This window comes from Rutilus rutilus (genome assembly GCF_951802725.1).
Source record: "Rutilus rutilus genome assembly, chromosome: 6".
NCBI lineage: Eukaryota > Metazoa > Chordata > Actinopteri > Cypriniformes > Leuciscidae > Rutilus > Rutilus rutilus.
In genome coordinates this window covers 45606108-45620063 of record NC_140214.1, presented here as the reverse complement: position 1 = coordinate 45620063, position 13956 = coordinate 45606108, and the positions used below count along the sequence as shown (strand labels likewise).

The following is a 13956-nucleotide window of genomic DNA, read 5'->3' as shown; positions in this document are numbered from 1 at the left end:
TGGTGATTTTTCAAATGATACAACTAATTTGCCCGCTGTGTACAGAACAGAAAAAAAGGACATTTTGTGGTGTTGAACAAAATTAGATTTTGTTCTTAGCATCGGTTCCTGCATCATAGAGGGAGGAAGCACATACCCCCTACGTCGACCTTCTATCTGTCCAGGAGTTCATTAAATTTTTTAATAAGATTATGTGTTCTGTCATGGACGACTAGACACTAGTCATGGGATGTCCAGCAGAGAGAAGGGCTTGAGTGGACACACCCTGTAGTCACATTTTTATGTCTTCATCCAGAGTTTACCCGCCACCGCAAACCTCCTGTCGTCCTCTCACTCTGCCTTTTCCCCCGCTTCGCAACGTAGCCATCCTACAGCTTTCCGCCCCTGCAACAGCCGTAACATCGACCACCACGGCATCCGTTTCAGGCCAAACGGAGGAGCAGGTGGGTTACTTAAACATGGCATTCAGCAACCTGGCACCCTCCAGTCCCATTTCCTCCCGTGGAGTTAAGGATATGTCTCACCAGTGACCTCCGGCTTGTCACAATCCTGGCATGCGTCGGGAACAGGAACGCCTTGACAGCTTTCAGAATTGGACTCTTGCTACAGTAACTCCAGCCGAGCTTGCCAAAAGTGGTTTCTACTACCTTGGCCAGGGCGACAGAGTGGCTTGCTTCAGTTGTGGAGGCCAGCTTAGCAACTGGGAACCGGGAGATCGTGCAGTATCACAGCACCAGAGGCATTACCCCAACAGCCGCTTCGTTCGAGGTGACTGTGCAGATAATGTACCTTTATCTGGTGGCGGCCTTTCCAATGTATCTAACTCGGCAATGCAACAGTGTGAAGAAAGGTTGCTCACATTTGTCAACTTTTCTTAAGAAACATCATCTTGCCATGTCACAGCGCCTAAAAAGTGTGCAGAGCTTAATGGACCATCTTCTAGAGGAGAGCGTCATCTCACAGAAAGAGTATGACATTATTCGTAACTGCACTACAGTCAAGCAGCAGACAGAGCAGCTCATTGAGTTAGTCCTGTTGAAAGGAAATGCAGCAGCAGAGGTCTTCCGCAACTGGATCAAGAAGAATGATGTCTGCCTGCTGAGAGAACTGATGGCCCAGACAAATGAAGCTGCATCACCGAGTCAAGATCTTTCAGACTTGCCTATGGAGGAACAGTTAAGAAGACTTCAAGAGGAGCGCACATGCAAAGTTTGCATGGTTAAGGAACTGAACATTGTCTTCATCCCCTGTGGTCACCTAGTTGTGTGCAAAGAATGTGCACCTTCTCTGCGCAAGTGCCCCATATGTAGAGGCTTGGTCAAAGGCGCTGTCCATACTTTCCTATCATAAAGTTAAGATATTCATCATCCAAGTAACAGCAGTTTTTGGATTTGCAAATTTACATTTAACTTGATGAATAAAAACAGTTTTAGAGGTAACAGAAAAACAGCAATACTCATCTTTCACGTCGATGTTTCGTAGACATAGCATAAAGATGTTCTAAAATAAATATGATTTGTTTAGTCTTAAACACTCTCATAGAAGGACCATCATTTAATTCTCTTTATGCAATATTTGTTCATGTTTTTTCATACATTCCTATATGAACATGTTTGACTATGCTCGGAGACTATATACTTTTTGCAAACTGTACAAAAAACAAGATGTAAACAGCGTAAAATTGACTAGTATGTAAAATGTCAATTACAGACATTCAAAAAGCTAAAACTGATCACTATAGTGGCTTTTCTGTATTTGTTTTAAATGGCTCATGATGATGCATTTACTTGGTTGACCCGGTTGACCTCTAGAATTTACTTTTGTGCAATTTTATCAGCAGGTTTTACCAAAGTGTGGAACTTTGTTTAACAGCCTCAAGCTTTGATGAATATACCTCTCTCAGTGCAATAGTTTAAGTGTAAAACAGCATACACTTTGTGTGATTCGTAGATAGAGGAAAAGTTGCACTAAACTAAGTATCAATTTAGTCAAACAGAAAGACTATCGCTTAAATTCTTAATTGTCATTTATTTCTATAAACACTGAATGTTGACGGCTCTCAAAGAAACGTCTTCACCTAAAACACATACAGTCCAACATACAAAATGTGAAACAGTGTCGTCTGAACAAGATGACTAAATCTAGTGGAGTAATAAAACCATCATTTGGAAACGGCTCTTTTCTTAGTGATTTGGTCTTTTGAATCTTACATTGATTGTAAGGACACGCGTGATTCCTGTATAAAGATTATGTTTTAAAGTTAGTCCATAGGGTGTGGAACTTTGCATCACTATGGTGTGTAAAAATACACCCAAAGAATTAAGCACAACTATTTACACACATACTAAGTAGGAGAATATCTAACTGAATATTGTGAACATTCCATTATCTGTTTATTTGGGGTCAGAGAACATCCTTAGCTCATATATCTCTTTAATTTTGTGCTTTAATTTAATTCTTAGTTAAAAGATGAAGGTATTAGTTAATAACAAACAAACAAAAAACTTTAAATCAACATGAAGCCATAATATTAATAAATAAAATATGGTATAATTACAATTACAGTACAATGACTTCCATAATATTTTATTTTAGTAAAGGTATGCCTGGATCACCCAACACAAAGTTGTGCGTTGTGAGTGAGACCTCGCAAAGATAACACCGATATTAGATTTCTCGAACATTGCGTGGTTGCACTATGCCTGAAACTTAGTAATCAACTTGCATTTATGTAGGACTGTCAAAAAATCATCTGTTATCATGGTTTAGTTGTATTTTAAAACACTATTTTTTCTTAAAAACGCTGTGTCAGACGTATTTGGTAGCATGATTATCTGGTAACCCTTTCTTTTACAGTCCCCTAATTACTAGGTATTTACCTGGTAAATATATGGTAAGTTATAGTTGGTTATTGGTAATTACCACAGGTAACAAGTATGTAAATCCAGAGAAACTACAAACTAATTACTAGGTATTTACCTGGTAAATATATGGTAAGTTTTAGTTGGTTATTGGTAATTACCACAGGTAACAAGTATGTAAATGCAGAGAAACTACTAAGTATTTACCTGGTAAGCATATGGTAAATTATAGTATTTTAGTGTGTAATTACTTAAGGTGATTAGTATGCAATTACAGAGAAACTACCAGGGAAAAAACACCACTGTTAAAGATCAACTCAACAAAGTACTGTGTACTTGTTACCTGTTTAGGTTGGTAATAACTCAGATTTAATTGTGTACTTCCTCAGAATGTAGGCAGACTATTTTTAGAAACACCTCCAGTATTACCCATCAATTCAAGTTAGGTTTGTAGTTATCCTAGGGATATGTTGGTAACAGTCCATGTTTATTTATTACTATCTTGAAATTAAGACGTAGTTTCCAAAAAATTACCTTGTCTTACATAGTTGTTGTTCATTTCTACACCCATTTATAGAGGGTTTATCAAATAATTTACCTTACACTTACCTGGTAACTACCCCGCAGGAACAGTTTTCCCTAATGTCATGGCACATCTTAAATACTGGGTATGTTCTTGCAGATGTTTTTACAATTTACTCAGTAAGTAAAGTGAAACTGTACTGTAAAATGAAGCCTTGTTTATTTCCATGGTATTATCGGAATTGTACCATATAACTTGATCATTCCCGTTTCCATATAGTCACAATTTTTTACCTCATATGTCCTGCAACGTTACCAAGGAAAACATGACAATTTACTCAGTAAGTAAAGTGAAACTGTACTGTAAAATGAAGCCTTGTTTATTTCCATGGTATTATCGGAATTGTACCATATAACTTGATCATTCCCGTTTCCATATAGTCACAATTTTTACCTCATATGTCCTGCAACGTTACCAAGGAAAACATGACAATTTACTCAGTAAGTAAAGTGAAACTGTACTGTAAAATGAAGCCTTGTTTATTTCCATGGTATTATCGGAATTGTACCATATAACTTGATCATTCCCTTTTCCATATAGTCACACATTTTTACCTCATATGTCCTGCAATGTTACCAAGGAAAACATGACAATTTACTCAGTAAGTAAAGTGAAACTGTACTGTAAAATGAAGCCTTGTTTATTTCCATGGTATTATTGGAATTGTACCATATAACTTTATCATTCCCTTTTCCATATAGTCACAATTTTTTACCTCATATGTCCTGCAAAGTTACCAAGGAAAACATGACAATTTACTCAGTAAGTAAAGTGAAACTGTACTGTAAAATGAAGCCTTGTTTATTTCCATGGTATTATCGGAATTACTATATATTACTATATATAATTACTATATTACCCGGCTAGCCATCGATCATGTGTTTTGACAGTTAGTATGACCTATTGACCCGACTAGCCCTTGATCATGTAGTTTTTACAGAAAGTTTGAGGTTTTGAAGTTGGTATGACAGAAGGTTTCGGGTTTTGAAGCCTTTTGAAGTTTTTGAACCTTGTTATTGACAGAAAGTGCTGATCGTTTGAAGACGCTGTTATAATAATACGTCATGGTATTGACAGAAGGTTTTCGGTTTTTAAGTTGTTATAATAATTCATGGTATGACAGAAGGTTTTGATCGTTTGAAGTTGGTGTCCCTTCACATTCCTGAGCAGTGTATATAAATGGGGTCAGTGTGTTCTACAATCACCAGAAAGATAAACATGAGCTACATGAGCATGGACGGTTTATCCTCCTCCTCCCCTCAATCCCCAGAGGCGGGGCTGAGCAGCAGGATGATAGAAAGTCTGACTATGGCGCAGAGAAAACCTTTTGGTCACATCCGTTTGACAAATTCTCTCCATGAAATTTCGGAATGGACTAAAAGTTAATTTATGATGTCTAGTAACCGTGTATTCGGGTACAAATTTCATAAACCAACTCGAGTTGTTATGCGCTACACCGCTGACGGCGTCGGCGAGTTTCAGGCTGGGGAAGACGCGTGTATGGTATTTCCTGAAAAATACTGGTCTCTATTTTACAAATTTGTCTGGAAGGATCTGAACGACGGCGGCGAGGAGCCTTTGTACGTTGCGGAGTGGGACGGGGCAACCTCGAATGTCCGGTACAGAGTGGTAGGTGACCATACTAAAAAGAAGCCGAATGATTCTGTTTACACATTCTGCTGTAAAGACAAGACAAAGCTCAACAACACTCGGTCTGGGGCCGTCCTGCCTAACGAGCATCACGATCTGTATGAAATGCAATTTTTGTTCAAGTGGTGCGATCTGGATCTGCTGAATAGTGTTTTTTCAATCATCAACAAAATGTTCAAATGGTGTGACATACATGACGGATACAACAGAATTAAAGCGCAGCTGTCCCACCCTGAGAGATGTGCGCGCAGCAGTACATATGCTCTGCCGTCCACACCCATTCACTTCAGCCGTGATTTATAAACGACGTTTGGGAGGGTCTGACTTTCGAGCTTTATGATGGCTGTAGTGAATGGGCGTGGACGGCAGAGCATATGTACTGCTGCACGCACATCTCTCAGGGTGGAAGAGCTGCACTTTAATTTTGTTGTATCTATGTAAAATAGAGACCAGTCTTTTTCAGGAAATACCACACATGCGTCTTCCCCAGCCTGAAACTCGCCAACGCCGTCAGCGGTGTAGAGCATAACAACTCGAGTTGGTTTATGAAATTTCGGAAATTTTATGGAGAAAATTTGTCAAACGGATGTGACCAAAGGTTTTCTCGGCGCCATAGTCAGACTTTCCAACATCCTGCTGCTCAGCCCCGCCTCTGGGGATTGAGGGGAGGAGGAGGATAAACCGTCCATGCTCATGTAGCTCATGTTTCTCTTTCTGGTGGTTGTAGAACACACTGACCCCATTTATATACACTGCTCAGGAATGTGAAGGGAGGGGGGCCCTGTGACACCAACTTCAAATGATCAAAACCTTCTGTCATACCATGACATATTATAACAACTTCAAAACCCCACACTAACTGTCAATAGTCAAAACCCAACTTCAAAACCCCAGAACTTTCTGTCATACCATGAATTATTATAACAACTTAAAAAACAAAAACCTTCTGTCAATACCATGACGTATTATTATAACAGCATCTTCAAACGATCAGAACTTTCTGTCAATAACAAGGTTCAAAAGGCTTCAAAAGGCTTCAAAAACCTTCAAGTTGGTCATACCAACTTCAAAACCACAAACTTTCTGTCAAAACTACATGATCAAGGGCTAGTCGGGTCAATAGGTCATACTAACTGTCAAAACACATGATCGATGGCTAGCCAGGTCAAAGGTTAACCCCTTTGATCCCCTTTGATCCCCTTTGATCCCCTTTGATCCCTTTGATCATATGCAGCCTGCCGGATCCAGGCCGTATCCAGATCTGACGAAGGACCTTCGCCTGGACCGATGACAACGCAGTGCTGAAGTGCCAACTAGTCTCTCTCTATGGAGGATCCCTCTACCACTATACAGATAAGGTGTTGTCGGGAAAATCCATTTCGCGTTCCTACCCCAAAGCAACAAAATTAAATTAAATTCTTTATCAAAATTTATAAGGAAAGACAAGTACTTTGTTTAGGCTTGGCTTGTAGGGAATTCCAAACCTGCGTATTTTCAAATGCACATAACTATAGAACCCATTCTAAATGCGCATGTGAACGCCATCAGCGTTTCTCACAGGTTCGCGTTTAAAGTCTGTGTAGAGGGAATGGTGTCGTCTTAGCGGCCCCTAATTTAATAACAAATGATCGTTGCGACGGAAGCAAATAAATCAAAACTTTAGATGGAAAATAACTTAACTCTGCTATAAAGCCAAAACAATCTCTGTTACCTTAAATTATACGCTTATCTCTGTGAAGCTGCTTTGAAACAATCTACGTTGTTAAAAGCGCTATATAAATGAAGATGACTTGACTTGACTTGACATGCCAAAAGGGGTGGGGCACCTGTCAATCAATCATTTTTGACAGGTGGTGTATGGTATTCACTACTAGAGATATCAAGGTAAAGGTAACATGGAGAAAGACTACACATTGTTCATTTAAATATACTCCCAGCATTGTAACAATAAAAAGGTTGAAAGCGTTGATCTATTATGTTAGTATACCCATTCATTTCATATAATCTTTAAGGTTCTTTCATGTCAATGTCACCCTTGGTTTGCTCACTGGGTCAAATGTGTTTATGTCGGTTGTTTTCAGACACATTGTCTACTTGCTAAAACTTTACAGTAAGGTTTCATTTGTTAACATTAACTACATTAGTTAACACGAACTAATGATGGACAATACAATACAGCATTCAATAACCTTAAGTTTAAACATTTACTAATACATTTTTAAATACAAAAGTTTTCTGATAACATTAGCAAATCCCCTGTGAACTAACATGAACAAAGAATATTTGTATAAACTAACATGATCAGATTAAGGAATAAAAGTATTTCCTTAAGCAGAAGACAATCAAACAAGTTTTGTAAAGGGTAGTTCATCTGCTTTAGTGCTGCACCGTGAGGCAGTGTAAGTGTATTTTATGGATGGCTCAGCTAAACAGGCCAATAAGAGACTATTAACTACTATTACTCCTTTTAATTATACTAATGTCTAATTAAAACATCTACAAATGTATAAATTCAGAGATCAGGTAAAACCCACAAACACTTGTTCAATCTCAGTGAATCTGCGTGATGTATGGGTTCACAGAGATCATCGCCTCCAGTGGTGAACCACTGACATTTCCAAACGTTTCGAAACAGCTATGACGTAACAAAGCCTCGTTTACTGAAATCACGTGACTTTGGCAGTTTGATACACACTCCAAACCACTGATTCGAAACAAAAGATTTGTAAAGGTTTCATAGCTACATGAAGCATGTTTCGAAAGCACCCATCACTAGCGTTCAGTCAACTTACCTTCAGTGGATCTTATTACAGGCAGATACTGATCACAGACTTTTAAAATGCACTTATTTAAATTTTTACAAGTTACAGTATATGCTGCACCAAAATGATATATTTGTGAAATACAAAGATTAAATTGAAAGCAGTTATGAACAGTTCTGATCCTGATGTCAGAAAAAAACATTGTTCTGCTTCTACAGTAACTGAAATTATTAAACTAGGAAAGTCACATTGAGGTTAAAACCTTTTTTACAAGTGAGACCTAGTCAAGATAGGGTCAGATAGCAGGATTAGACAATAACAATAAATAATTATTGACCCATAATCAAACTGTCTGTCTTTATCAAATATTTAAAGCTTCATATCACTTTTTAATTGTGTGTTTTTAATTGGCTGTTTAATTTTATAACTTTAAATTGTTGTGTGCTCTGTGTGATGCTGAGTGAAAAAATGCTTAAAAGTAATATTATAAATAAATGAGCAATACTCACATCAGTGTGTTGAGTTGACAGTGTTTATCCTGCAGTAGAGCAGCGATCTGATTCACTTGTGTGTCTCCTAGTTCATGTCCTCTCAGATTCAGCTCTCTCTGGAGTAACGGGTTTTTACCCAAAACTCTATTCACATACTGACAGGCTTCCTCTGCAGCAGGACTCAAAAACCTGCAGAAGAGGCAATTCAGTTCTCAGCTAAATGTCTGTTGCATTAAAAAAGATTGATTTATACGATAAAAAAACTTATTGTTTTAAAGACAAGCTTAAGTTAGTTATTTATATGTACACTTTTTCTTTAAACATTTAAATACACAAATAAATATATATTTAAAAGAAACTAGAGTGACACTCGTCGAAAAGCAAACTCATAAGAACAGAAACGTCTCACAGAGCAGAAGGGCAAAAGCTCACTAGATCATGATTTTCAGTATGAATACAGAGTGTGAAATTAAGATCGTTCTGTCTTTTAAGCAAGAGGAGTGAGAAACGTCAGCACAGAGAAAACTGGCTTGTGAAACTGCATGTTTGTGAACATCTGGAGACTCATAGACCTGCTGTAGGGAGATGCAGTTGGGCTTGATGGAAAACTATTGTGTTCAGAAAACTATTTCACTAAAAGGTTATCTAGTATTAATAATGAGAAGTGTGCACAAAAAATATTAATTATCAAGGTATACTCCATAATAGCAGCACATACACTGACCCATAATGTCTATTTGACCTGTAGCTCGTATCACAACTAAACTGTTTTGACGATTATCATCATCATGGCAGAACCTGCAGCATCTGATCTGACCTTGATAATTTTAAAGGGATACTCTGTGGGAATTGCAGTAATTTGCAAGAGACAACTTCTCACTTTGAGTACACAAATGTGTGTTATTTATTTTTCAAGGTAAACAAAACCACAGAAGAATGGCGCTGATCCGAGTCCCTCGTCATCACGCCTTCCCCATCTTAAAGGGACCGCGATCCCTGAACAGTTATGCAGAAAAACCGTGTACAGAACTACACTTAATAACAAAGGTGAATTATGTCTTTCACATTCACTACACACGTCCCCCCAGAATTCACCATAACAGAAAAACCAAACAGCCAATGTGGAGGTGGGCGTATCAACCGGCCACAACGACTGTGCTGTACCGAAGGTCGAGGAGACCCCAATGCAGCCGGTGTAACGTCATTACACGGGTGAGGGGCATGGAGTGTGGGAGGCTTGAGTGGGATAGGAGCACAGGGTGGGGGCAGAGCAGGAGGCCGTCCGCGTCATGGGGGCTGGGCCAGATCAATGGGCCTGGCCACGTCCAACTGAGCCGGTTTAAGGCGGTCGATAGAGAGTCGCTCCGGTTTGCCACCCCTGTCCACCACAAAGTGTTTGTCCCCTGTCTCCAGAACCCGGAAATGGGCCCTCGTAGGGCGAGCGTAGTGGTCCCCTGTGGGCATCGTGGCGAATGAAAACATTGTCGGCTGTTTGAAGTCCTGCGGGGATGTGCGACTGAGGGAGGCCGTGACAGGAAGAGGGGATGAGGACTGAAGGTCCTCCTTTGGTGCAGTCCCTGGTGCAGTTGCTGTCTTTGAGGCTGGCACGCAGGGAAGCCTTCATCGACCTATGAAAACGTTCACAGAGTCCGTTAGCCTGCGGGTGATATGCAGTCGTGCGGTGGAGTTTCACTCCGAGGCTCTGTGCGACAGCGTCCCAAAGCTCAGACGTGAATTGCGCACCTCGGTCAGAGGAAATGTCCGAAGGAGTACCAAAACGGGCAATCCAGGTGCCAATAAATGCCCGTGTCATCTCGACAGACGTCACAGATGTCAGTGGCACAGCCTCAGGCCAACGGGTGGTCCTGTCAACCATGGTTAACAAATATGTGAAACCTTGAGAGCAGGGCAGAGGACCAATCAGGTCGACGTTTACGTGGTCAAAACGCCTCTCAGGAACCGGGAATGATTCTAATGGGGCTTTAGTGTGGTGGTGTACTTTGGCCCATTGGCACTCAACACAGGTGTTAGCCCAGTCCCTAACGTCCTTCTTGAGGCCGTGCCAAACAAATTTAGCTGCAACAAGTCTCTGTGAAGCTTTCGCACCTGGGTGGGAGAGACCATGGATGGCATCAAACACTTGTCGTCTCCACCCCGAGGGAACAATTGGCCGAGGACTACCTGTGGAGATGTCACACAGGAGCGTTGTGCCGGCATCGGCAAAAACCACGTCCTCAATCTGCAGCCCAGTAGTAGAGTTTTTCAGATGTTGCACGTCTGGGTCTGTGGTCTGAGTTGCGGCCATGCGGTTGTAATCTAAACCAAGATGGACTGCCCCTGCCACGGCCCGTGATAGGCAATCCGCCACGTGGTTGCTCTTACCGGCAACGTGCTGCAAGTCCGTGGTGAACTCGGAAATGTAAGACAGATGCCGTTGCTGGCGGGCGGACCACGGCTCAGCCACCTTGGCCATGGCAAAAGTCAGCGGCTTGTGATCCACAATAGCGGTGAAATGTCGGCCTTCTAGCAGGGAACGAAAGTGTCTAATGGCGAGGTAGAGACCCAGCAGCTCCCGGTCGAAAGTGCTGTACTTCCACTCACAAGGGCGTAGCTGACGGCTAAAGAAAGCCAGCGGCTGCCAGGCCCCGCCTACCCACTGCTCGTAAACAGCGCCGACAGCATAATCCGAGGCGTCCGAGGTGATAGCAATGGGGGCTGTAGGAGAAGGATGCGCCAGCATGGTGGCGTTCGCTAGTGCTGTTTTAATGGCATCAAAAGCCTTGACTCTGCTCTCAATCCAGTCCACAGCGTGTTTGGGTTTACCCTTCAGGGCCTCGTGCAAAGGCCCCATGAGCTGAGCGGCTCGAGGGATGAAGCGGTGATAAAAATTTACCATGCCGAGGAACTCCTGCAGGGATTTGACAGTGGGTGGGCGTGGGAACTGTATGACTGCCTCCACCTTTGATGGAGAGGAACTGCCTCGTCCTTAGTGACTCTGTGTCCTAGGAAGTCGATGGTGGAGAGACCAAACTGGCACTTGGCGGGGTTGACAATTAGTCCATGGTGGCTAAGCCGGTCAAAAAGGGTTTGGAGGTGCGCCAGGTGCTGAGACTTGGACGTGCTTGCTACCAGGATGTCATCCAAGTACACAAAAAGGAAAGGCAGGTCCCGCAAAACAGAGTCCATGAGGCGCTGGAAAGATTGGGCGGTGTTTTTAAGGCCGAACAGCATGCGCAGGAACTCAAACAGACCAAACGGCGTGATCACTGCTGTTTTGGGAATGTCCAGTGGGTGTACCGGCACCTGATGATATCCCCGGACGAGGTCCACCTTGGAAAAAATTACCTTGCCAGCCAGGTGTGCTGAAAAATCCTGTATGTTCGGGATTGGGTATCGATCAGGTGCCGTTGCCTCATTAAGCCGCCGGTAGTCGCCACACGGGCGCCAGCCGCCGCCAGGTTTGGGGACAATGTGGAGGGGTGATGCCCATGGGCTGTCGGATCGGCGTACTATGCCCAGGCGTTCCATGTTTGCAAACTCAGCCTTTGCAACGGCAAGCTTGGTCGGGTCGAGGCGCCGAGCGCGGGCGTAAACGGGTGGACCAGCAGCGGCAAGATGGTGCTCCACAAGATTCTTCACCGTAGATGCAGAGAAAGTGGGCTGAGTGAGGGCTGGGAAACTGGCCAGTAGACGTTGGAAGTCATCAGAAGCTGAGAGCATGTTAGACAGTTGGACGGGGTCAGCCTCATTGAGCGTACACCAGTGATGCGCGGGTTGATCCGAAATTACCCGCGGTTACGAGTCATCCAAAAAATATTTTTAATGATATTCGGGTCGCGGTCGGTCAGGTCGTTTGAAATAAAGATGCCAATTAAACCTTTGTAATTTATATATTACTAGACACTATTTTCAATGAAATACATAGGTCTACACTTTATTGGCTGAATAACTGGCAAGAAGTACGATGACGCACGAGCTCAGTCTGCAGGTAGAGATGGAGGCGGCAAGAGAAAAGGTGAAGACTGGGGAGTGGAAGCTGTGGGAGTGTGGGAGACATTTGCCGAAATAATGAAAGATGATGACCAAAGTGCTGGCTTTGTCATGTGTACTTCTTGCGATGCTATTTACACATTTGATAGCCACAAAACTGGCACGACCAACCAGGCACGGCGCCAGGATTTCAGTTTTGGATAAGCCAGACCAATTGTGGGTGGGCCTTAAATTAAAAACGTTAAATAAAAAAAATAAAAAACGTTATCCAATCACTGCTTAACTTAATAAAAAAAATATTGACTAATATAGCTGTTATTATCTGTGCGTGCGTATACATAATATAGATTTTAATAGCTTGATGCTCTTTAAATATTTTGTTGCATTGTTAAAAGTTTCGGTGCATAGGATGGACCTATCCGCGATCGCTCTCCATGGTTCTGACCAAAGAAGAGCGCTTTGGAATCTCCATTACGCATCATACCTTGGCTGCATTTTCCGAAAATATTGTCTATTAGCGCGCTACGAAGACTCTTAAGGTATAACTTAACTAAAGGTATACTACCACTAATGTATAGGCTATCATTGCTAGGCGTCTTCATCATCCACTCGCGAGGCAGAGCTGCTGAGAGGCAGAGGTGCTGGCGCCCTCCTAGCAATGGCGCAGTTTTTGGTAAAACATGATTTTGACGACGTTTTGTTTTATTGAAAACTCTTTTTAAAAGATTTTCGTTTTGTATAAATTGTATCTTAATTTTGATCAATGTTTTATCAATCAATTGTCTACTTTTAAACGAAAATATTCAAACCAAAATAAATAGGCTACTCTCTGATTATGTAATCCAAATGAAATGTGCATTTCTCTCTGGTGTTCATGGCGAGTCCGAATTGTCAACTTCATCTTTGCAGCGACACAGAAAACACCAGTTTATTACTAAACAATTAAATGTCTCCTTGCTAATTTAGACACATTCATAATCATTACTTTAACCGGTTCTTTGTGGCAAGCTTTATGCGTGCGGTCATAACGCTTATTATACATAGGCTATAGCCTATTTAAGTAGGCTAATTAAATTAATATAAAGGGGCGATTTGTCCACGAATGGCTTAAATGAACAACTACTAGTCGACTAGAAAAAAAAAAATTAGTCGGAGGTAGCACTTATTCCACATATTTTCGAACCAGCAGGCCATTCTGGGTTGAGCGAGTGACCCTGCGGAATGAGTGAGCGGAGCGGAATAGGTTCAGCTCTCCGCTCACAAGCTCGGAACAAACCCGAACCTCACTGTCTGCTGAACTTGCACAGAAACATCAAAATAGACATAGCCAGCTTTAAAATTGTTGTTAAAACTAAACATTTAGACTATTTACAAATTAGGAGCTTATTGACGATTTTTTTATAATTCTTGACAAAATTAGAATAGCCTAGGCTATATTCTTTTTTTTTTCAACGACGCAACGAAGAGCATTTACTACTTTCAAAAAATGCGGGTCAGGAAGCGGGTCGGGTACAATATTTTCTTTTTCTTTTTTTTGCGGTCCGAGTTGCGGGCGGGTTAGTTTAAAACGTCGGTCGGGTGCGGGTTGTTTATACATTGACCCGCGCATCACTGGCGTA

The 13956-nt window shown here is 41.7% G+C and overlaps 2 protein-coding genes across 2 annotated transcripts in view; both read right to left on the bottom strand.

Annotated features, from left to right (window-relative positions):
- The window catches only part of LOC311292518 (uncharacterized protein), a 1083963-nt gene that overhangs the window by 125011 nt on the left and 944996 nt on the right, over positions 1-13956 (bottom strand). The gene's annotated exons all lie outside the window — the stretch shown is intronic.
- The window catches only part of LOC311291438 (uncharacterized protein), a gene marked incomplete at both ends in the record, with an annotated part of 37262 nt that continues 35580 nt past the window's right edge, over positions 12275-13956 (bottom strand). Inside the window, one exon of the mRNA XM_084410473.1 lies at positions 12275-12383. Within this exon, the coding sequence (XP_084266599.1) occupies positions 12275-12383 (109 nt within the window). The remainder of the gene's footprint in view (positions 12384-13956) is intronic.